Source organism: Hevea brasiliensis, chromosome 11 (genome assembly GCF_030052815.1).
Source record: "Hevea brasiliensis isolate MT/VB/25A 57/8 chromosome 11, ASM3005281v1, whole genome shotgun sequence".
NCBI lineage: Eukaryota > Viridiplantae > Streptophyta > Magnoliopsida > Malpighiales > Euphorbiaceae > Hevea > Hevea brasiliensis.
In genome coordinates, this window is record NC_079503.1 from 83,026,738 (window position 1) to 83,036,128 (window position 9,391).

The window sequence follows — 9,391 nt, forward strand, 5'->3', positions numbered from 1 at the left end:
ACCCCAAATTTTTGAAATAAAGGCTTAGTTAAGTTGAGTTGAATTGAGTTGAAAGCATTTTACCTTTAGTGGAACTTAACGTGAATAGATTAATCTTAATTCATTGAGCTGTGAAATATCTTAAAAAAAACTTTAACCTCTTGCACTCTTGGATTATTAAATTTAAATTTAAATAATATATTTATGAGTATTAAATATCAACAAGCTTCATTGATGTTGCATATCAAGAAATCTTAAAGATATTTGTATCCTTAAATCAAATGAATTCATTTGTCAATAAATTTGTGGGTCATTTACATCTTCAGTTTTTGGATTTAGTTCTTTTTTTTTATAACTTTTAAATAATTAAATATATAAAAAGAGCTAATGATTAATATAAACTAAAAGTTAATTGTAATTAAATTTATAATTTAAACGCTAAAAAAAACTTTTAGCAAAGATGTTATGGATTTGTTGCTAATATTATCATTTAGTGACGTATCTACCATTCAATCTTTCGTCAATCCGTTGGTTAAGAATAAATTTTCACGTTGAATAATTTCAGCTATAAAATATTTTTATACTCTCAAAATAATTTCAGCTATAAAAAATGCACTTAATATAATTGTAAAGTAACTTTTTTAAAAAAATTAACTATTTAATTAACATAATTATAAAATTATTATTAAAAATTAAATATTTAATTAAATAAAATTTTTACATTTATAATAATAAATATAAAATTCTAATCCAATTCAATAACAATTATTTTATTTATTACAAATATCTTCTTTTTTTTTTAAAGAAATGATTAAGCTTTAACTAAATATTATAGCTTTAAATGAACTTAGATTTTATTTGTGTATATAATTATTTATTTATTTATTTTATTTTCATTTAAAAATAATTTTTTTATATTTTCAAATTATTTAGATAAATAAATTTAAAAAATAAATTTTCAATAAATTAAGAAAATTATTAAAATTGTATTTAAATTTTCACTAATTTAAGTAGATAAATTAAATAAAAGTAACACTAATTTTAAAATCTTCATAAAATTATTAAAATTTTATTTAAATTTTCACTAATTTAAGTAGATAAAATAAAAATAACACTAAATTTAAAATCTTCATAAAATTAATTAAATTATAAATTAAAATGGTACTAAATTAAGTTACAGGTAAATACAATAAATATAGACAACGTACAAAACGCGCTAAGAAATACTAGTTCCCTTAAGCTATGAGCTATGTTCATTAAAAAGCTTGTTGAGATACCTATGATCAATACGCCTAACTTGCAGGCAATAATTATGAAACATTGCGTAAGAGAACAATGCACAGTCAAGTCAACATTAATTGAATATATATATATATATATATATTGCCATTGAATCAATAGTCTTGAGTATTTATCTCATAGCATAGGAGATTAGATATTTAAATCTTGACAGCCACGTTTCTTTTAAAAATTTTCAAGTATAAAAAAGAAAAAATATCATGGAATTGAAAGAATTTATTTCAAAAAAAGTAAAATAATAAATGATAGCTATTAAGAAAATTATTCAGAGCTAACATGCATGCCCCAAAAGAAAAAGTGTGTGAAATTCATCATATTCAGATAATATAAGAAATTTAAGAAATATGAAAATAAAACCAAACAATCTTTAATTTTGCTATACATCATAACAAAAAATCATGTTAATTTGCAATGACCAAAAGAAAACAAGGAGATTGCATTACACAAAGAAAGCAAAATCATACTCTCCCCAAAGATTAGATCTTCACATATACATGTAATCCCTGGGAGAAATCTGGAGCCTTGCATGCCTTGATATTTATTCAAACAAACTAGTGTATTTGAGGATGAAAATAATGGTTGATCTAAACCTTATATATATATCAATCTACCTAAGATAATAGAAGTTATATCTTTTTACACTTTCTACTACAATTGCAACTCACATTGTAACAGCATCATCACCTTGTTTTCCATGCTTAAGAACAACAGAATACAGTCTCATGGCCAAAGAAACTTGTACCTTCACCCTATTTTCCTCACCAACTAAAATCTCACTAATAAATTATATGTATATATATATATGACTGCTACACCACAACAGCAACAACCACCAAAACAGTCCTTGTCATTGCTGCTCTCTATCGGAATCTCTATCTTCTCTGAAGCTTCCCTTTGCTTGTATCTGCAGCAAATCGAATAAAGGAAGACCCATCACCTTGAATAACCATATTTGGGATTAACTGAGGTGGGCTTTCTCTATTATGGCTCCCATGATCATAAGACATGAAAGCTGGATTATAGTAATCAACAAGAGCTGGGTTCTTAGATATAGTAGTGTTATCATGGCCAATTCGATTTTTCAAGTTTTGGTCTAGTGAATCTTTAATGCTGGAACCACATTGTCTAGGCTGAGTTTGGTAGAAAACCTTTGAAACCACTAGCTCTCCATCTTTCTCTTCTTCGTTGTTGCCAAGATGGTATTGGTGCATAACCCAGTTTGTTTTTTCAGGTTTCCTTTGCCTTCCGTAGTTTGTATAAAGCACCAAAATCTTTTTGTATCCTTTCACTATCCCACCAATGAAAACTGGCCTTGTCTTGCCTGTTTTGTGCCATCTAGTCTCGCTCCCATCTTCATCAGTATGCACTTTTCTGCGTTTTCTAGTTCCAGTTGTGTATGCCTTTGATGGCCGATGAAAAAAGTGCCGAACTTGGCCGTCATTGCTTACTCCTGCATCATAAGAATGTGCTAAAACATCGTCATATTTTTATCATTAAAATGTGATATTATTATTTTTTTTTTAAAGTAAATGGTGATATTACGTTGATCACTAAGTATAAATTTAACATTGATTTTTTATTTGAAACTGCTTTTTGGAATCAGAAAACGTATTATACACATTTTAATTGATTTTATGTAAATATTGATATAATTATTTAATTTAATAATTATTAAATTTATTTTTATATAAATTTGATCTCATATAAGATATATTTATTTTATTATATATAAAAAAAGTAGTATATGCATATTATAATATAAAAAGTAGAAGCAAAAGTGAGCAAAAACAAATATAGGTTTTAAAATTATGCTCAAATAAAATTGCTTGTTTTCACTTAAATGAAAAGCAGTTGAGACTCATAAACTTTTTAATTTTATCAATTATTGGTTAAGAAATTTGAGTCTTCGTTGCTCATGGAGGTTCAAATTGTAGATGAGAATATATGAAATCTCTCAAGTATAACTAAGAATTAATAACAACTCAATGTCAGCTATTTTCATACATTTAGTGTTTTATTGTCATTATTATATTAAAGTTTTATAGATTTTTGGATTTTTTTTCTTTTTAACTCTTTTCTAATCCTTAAATTTATTCGTATTTAGTGAATAAAAAGACTCGAATTTAAAATTTTTACTTGGTTAAGAAATTTAAGTCTTCATTTCCCATGGATGTTCAAATTGTAGATAGGAATGTATGAAACCTCTTAAGTACAACTAAAAATTAATAACAACTCAATATCAGTTATTTTCCTACATTTAGTGTTTTGTTGTCATTATTATATTAAAGTTTTATAGATCTTTGGATTTTTTTTTTTAACTCTTTTCCAATCCTTAAATTTATTCATATTTAGTGAATAAAGAGACTTGAATTTAAAATTTTTACTTGGTTAAGAAATTTGAGTCTTCATTTTCCATAGAGGTTCAAATTGTAGATGGGAATGTATGAAACCTCTTAAATATTACTAAGAATTAATAACAACTCAATATTAGCTATTTTCCTACATCTAGTGTTTTGTTGTCATTATTATATTAAAGTTTTATAGATTTATAGATTTTTTTTTCTTTTTAACTCTTTTCCAATCCTTAAATTTATTCATATTTAGTGAATAAAGAGACTCGAATTTAAAATTTTTACTTGGTTAAGATATTTGAGCCTTCATTTCCCATAGAGATTCAAATTGTAAATGGGAATGTATGAAAACTCTTAAGTACAACTAAGAATTAATAACAACTCAATATCAGCTATTTTCCTACATTTAGTGTTTTGTTGTCATTATTATATTAAAGTTTTATAGAGTTTTGGAATTTTTTTTAACTCTTTTTCAATCCTTAAATTTATTCATATTTGATGAATAAAGAGACTCGAATTTAAAATTTTTACTTGATTAAGAAATTTGGGTCTTCATTTCCCATGGAGGTTCAAATTGTAGATGGAAATGTATGAAACCTCTTAAATATAACTAAAAATTAATAACAACTCAATATTAGCTATTTTCCTACATCTAGTGTTTTGTTGTTATTATTATATTAAAGTTTTATAGATTTATAGATTTTTTTTCTTTTTAACTCTTTTCCAATCCTTAAATTTATTCATATTTAGTGAATTAAGATACTTGAATTTAAAATTTTTATTTGGTTAAGATATTTGAGTCTTCATTTCCCATAGAGATTCAAATTGTAAATGGGAATGTATGAAACCTCTTAAGTACAACTAAGAATTAATAACAACTCAATATCATCTATTTTCCTACATTTAGTGTTTTGTTGTCATTATTATATTAAAGTTTTATAGATTTTTGGATTTTTTTTCTTTTTAACTCTTTTCTAATCCTTAAATTTATTCGTATTTAGTGAATAAAAAGACTCGAATTTAAAATTTTTACTTGATTAAGAAATTTGGGTCTTCATTTCCCATGGAGGTTCAAATTGTAGATGGGAATGTATGAAACCTCTTAAATATAACTAAGACTTAATAACAACTCAATATTAGCTATTTTCCTACATCTAGTGTTTTGTTGTCATTATTATATTAAAGTTTTATAGATTTATAGATTTTTTTTTTCTTTTTAACTCTTTTCCAATCCTTAAATTTATTCATATTTAGTGAATAAAGAGACTCGAATTTAAAATTTTTACTTGGTTAAGAAATTTGAGTCTTCATTTCCCATGGAGGTTCAAATTGTAGATGGGAACGTATGAGCCTCTTAAGTACAACTAAGAATTAATAAAACTCAATAACATCTATTTTCCTACGTTTAGTGTTTTGTTGTCATTATTATATTAAAGTTTTATAGATTTTTGGATTTTTTTTAACTCTTTTTCAATCCTTAAATTTATTCATATTTAGTGAATAAAGAGACTCAAATTTAAAACTTTTACTTGGTTAAGAAATTTGAGTCTTCATTTCCCATGGAGGTTCAAATTGTAGATGGGAACGTATGAGCCTCTTAAGTACAACTAAGAATTAATAAAACTCAATAACAGCTATTTTCCTACGTTTAGTGTTTTGTTGTCATTATTATATTAAAGTTTTATAGATTTTTGGATTTTTTTTTAAACTCTTTTTCAATCCTTAAATTTATTCATATTTAGTGAATAAAGAGACTTGAATTTAAAATTTTTACTTGGTTAAGAAATTTGAGTCTTCATTTCCTATGGAGGTTCAAATTGTAGATGGGAACATATGGGCCTCTTAAGTACAACTAAGAATTAATAAAACTCAATAACATCTATTTTCATACGTTTAGTGTTTTGTTGTTATTATTATATTAAAGTTTTATAGATTTTTGATTTTTTTTTCTTTTTAACTCTTTTCCAATTCTTAAATTTATTCATATTTAATGAATAAAAAGATTCAAATTTAAAATTTTTACTTTCTTATACATATGAAGAGATTAATCAAGTTACACCTCATCGATATCTTCAGTGACAATAGGACACCCACAAATTAGTAATCCAATGACAATAACCAAGTAATTATCAATAACTTTGAATTGTAATTAATTTGATTTTTAAGAGCTTGTATAGTCTGCATGCATCAAATTATACTCCGTTGAAAAACTATAGTGCAAAATCTTCAGTTACTTAACCTAAATTTTATAGGTTCATTTTCAACAAGGGGTTTGATTAGAACTTAAGAAATCTCTTTTTAGACTACCTAGAAATGGGACTCTTCACCTGCAAGAGAAGCAACTAGTATTATCAAATATATATCTCCTACTTTTTTTTTTTAATATAAGCATATTCCAATATATATTGCTTTCAAATAGATAAGCTTTGGTGTTTTGTATCGCTATTTCCAAGTTTTTTTTTTTTATTTTTAATTTAGCATGTTATTGTTTAGATTGGTTATAAATGTATAACATATTGACTTGATTTAGTTGACCATATTTATATTAAATTTTTCTTAAATTTATTTTTAATGAAATTTTACTTATATATAAAAAAAAAATAATGCATTGATCCATAAGTTCTAGAACTCATATATAAGACAGCCATAAGTCGATTAATCTGATTAAAACTCTTCTCCCAATTTCTTTTACTCATACTCTTAAGGGAAGCTAACAATATTGCAGATCATTTGGCAAAAGTAGGCAGTTGCACAAGAGGATTATATAGCCTTCTTATAAATGGTGTTTTGTGCCTCATTAGTATTTCATGATCCTGCTTATGTTTGAATTTTGTCGGTTTTTTCCTTTATTGGTTTCAGCTGGTGAGTTGCTTTGAAGCCTTGAACCCTTACACATTGCTCTTCTGCACTTATGTTGCAATGCATTTTGTATTTGCCATGTTTTGTTTTGGTTTTGTGATTTTAGGTTATCTTACTGTTTTCTCGATTAGTATGGTTATAACCCTTTGCTTTGGTGTTTTGTTTGGACCTTTTTTTTTTTTTAATTTTTTTGTTTTGCTCTAGATTTTTTTATTTAACCTGCTTTGTCCTAAAAAGGGTGTAATGGGGAGGCCTGATGACCTGATATAATCAAACATTACATGCTAAGTTTTTCCTGCATCTCATTAATAATAAAAATTGTACTTATAAAAAAAATTCTAAGGCAAAAAAGAGAAAAAAAAAAGCCATAGCTAGCTAGCCCACATCCTAAGCTTTCCATTCCACCTTCAAAACTTAATTAGCTATTTACTTATAATATACTTTATGTAGACTTTTATTTGTCGTTTTTAACAAATTGTTTTGCTCATAATTATTTATCGTTTAAAGAAGATGAAGAATTATTTTTTTTTTTTCAATTTTATCCTTATTGATTTTTATTAAATACAACAATTATTTATATAATTTCTTAAAAGTCATCCTAACTTCTTCATTTAATTACTTCTTTAATTATTGTATAAAAACTTCAAGCGATATATAAAAGTGGACATTGGGAATAATTTAATGAGTTGGCTAAGAAATTAAGAAATCAAGAGAAGTCATGTGCGGTTTTAATGTTTCTTAAATTCTGACAGACCATCCAAAGAAGAGAACATGGACAGTAAAAACAACAGTACTTAAAAACCTAATATCTTTCAATCTCAATGTCCCAAAATAAAATAATTAATTATCTAATTGGAGAGTTGTTGAGTGGACAAATTAACAATCTAATCAAAGAGGGCCTGATCTAATTGATTAAGAAGTTAATCATTCTCTAATGTATGTTTAGGTATTATTAATATATTTACCAGGATCTCTAGCTGCTAAAAATATATAGTCATGCAAGCAAGCAAGCATCAGAAAAACTAATCAAAGATCTACAAAAGAGATCAACATTACCTGGTAGCTTCTCTGGATGAGTATAGCAAATTCCATTCTCTCCCTCTATTGTTGGGATGAATTCATCAATTAGAGGGTGAAGCTTACGCATATCAGACAATACCATGGCCTCTAAATGCTCAAGTATTTCTTGATCTGTCGGATCAAACTTTACTCCTGCTGGTAGTCCAGGTAAATCATGAATTATGCCACCAGCTGCCTATGATTTGTGCATCCCCAAAAAATCATTAGAACAATTTAGCGAACAAGAAGAGTACAGTATATAATAGGTTCCCAGAAACACTTGTACCTGATCTTGTAACTCAATATTATGGCCACAAGAAGGGCAAGTTAGGGTTCGAAATTCATCGATTTTGGGATCTATAACAGTAGTTTCTTTTGGGCTGGCTGTGATTAAATGAATAGCTCTTTCATCAACTGAGTTATTATTGCACCATGTCATTTCTCTAGCTTAGCTCTTTGCCCATCACACACTGGAAGTTCTATTCTCTGTTCACTTTCCTCAAAAAGAATCAAGAACAGACACTTCCATCAGGAAGACAAAAAAAGAAAAAGAACAAACAAAAAAAAAGAATAAGATAAACACAGCTAAAAGAAAGAAAATATTGTAGAAAAAGAAAAACTTGTCCCTTTAAAACACTTTTTGTATGCTATAACCCAAAACCCACTTCTGGTATCTTGAAGTTAGGAAAGGAATTTAATGCTTCTACACCTTCTGTTGCTTCTATGGTGCGATTGCGTTACAACTCCTAGCCACTGCAGATTCTTGCGACAGAGAGAGAGACAGGGAGAGACAGAGAGAAAGAGAGAGAGAATTTGATAAAAGGGTATAAAAAGAAAATAAAGATAGAGGCAGACAGATATACGGTTGCTTGGACGTGAAGTTTGGTTATTATAATGTATATACGGTTGCATCAAAGAATAAATGTGGTCTTCATCTTCAGGTTGCTTACTGGGATTAATATAACTATTTAATTAATATTTTAGGGAAGTTAATTAAAGCTTAAAAAAACATACATACATTAGGATTGCAGGGTGGGGATCGATGGAGCTAGCCATACCAGCTGCTGCTTCATTACTCCTCAGACGTTTTACCTCTTGAGAGAGAGAGATTAGCCGCAGTGTCAACCTAGAGTATGCTTAAAGTTATGAGAAAATTGGAAGCGTAAATGAATCTAATTCAATCTCAAAAGCTAGATTAAGGAGGAGAATTACCCAAGTCTTTGTATTTAATACATTTATCTTATACCAGTTAACATGAAATAATGCACCCTCTGAATGAATACTTGAAGTGTGAAGTTTAGAAAATTAATTTTAAATTAATTTTTATATAAAAAAATTAATTTTAAAAGAAAATAATGGTCAATATAACGTTAATCCTTTTCAATACATTAACATGTTTTTATAAATAACTTTATTTATTTATTTATTTATTTATTTATTTTTGTTCTTGTCGCGTTGAGTACAAGCCTGTTATGTTTTGCTTTGGTCACAAGACTATCAAGGGTCAGCCAGCCCCTTGTAAACTGGGAGATTACAATCCCCTGCAAGGCAAAGGAAACAACAAAAACATTTGATTGGTCACAGGCTGGCAATTGGAACTGAGTGGAGTGAATAGGATTTTATGTAATTATATGGCTCACGTAATTTTCTTGCATTATTAGGCGACAATCGACATGCTGCTGTGGATTTCTTCGGCTTCTGTAAGAAGCTAATTTAGCTACGCAACAGCACAAAGCTTATTTGTTAAGCTTTCAAGCTTTACCTTTAACGTATGGATTAGGGTTTTGAATTTCCTGTACTTTGTCAAACGTGGTTCCACATTTAGATGAAAGTGGTCCTCCAAT

General features: G+C 27.4%; 1 protein-coding gene across 6 annotated transcripts; it reads right to left on the reverse strand.

Annotated features, from left to right (window-relative positions):
* Positions 1–1,837: 1,837 nt before the first annotated feature.
* On the reverse strand, positions 1,838–8,749 carry LOC110650308 (NAC domain-containing protein 73). 6 transcript variants are annotated; one of them, XM_058130256.1, is made up of 4 exons: positions 8,606–8,749; positions 7,834–8,040; positions 7,545–7,743; positions 1,838–2,728 (listed from the first exon to the last, which is right to left on the reverse strand). In XM_058130256.1, exons 2-4 carry the CDS (start codon positions 7,984–7,986, stop codon positions 2,151–2,153), a joined length of 930 nt encoding a protein of 309 aa, XP_057986239.1. In that variant the 5' UTR covers positions 7,987–8,040; positions 8,606–8,749; the 3' UTR covers positions 1,838–2,150. The 6 variants fall into 6 exon arrangements, with proteins under 6 accessions (XP_057986239.1, XP_021660928.2, XP_021660929.2 ...); XM_021805236.2 differs by lacking the exon at positions 8,606–8,749 and adding an exon at positions 8,257–8,416; XM_021805237.2 differs by lacking the exon at positions 8,606–8,749 and adding an exon at positions 8,257–8,411 and having other exon boundaries at positions 7,834–8,033.
* Between the last annotated feature and the right edge of the window lie 642 nt (positions 8,750–9,391).

Excerpts from the sequence above, each read along its gene's own strand:
- LOC110650308 (XM_058130256.1), bottom strand. The coding sequence starts at position 7,986 with ATGACATGGTGCAATAATAACTCAGTTGATGAAAGAGCTATTCATTTA. Across the intron at positions 7,744-7,833 it reads ATATTGAGTTACAAGATCAG|GCAGCTGGTGGCATAATTCA; the intron begins GTACAAGTGTTT and ends CACAAATCATAG. Across the intron at positions 2,729-7,544 it reads TCATCCAGAGAAGCTACCAG|GAGTAAGCAATGACGGCCAA; the intron begins GTAATGTTGATC and ends CTTATGATGCAG.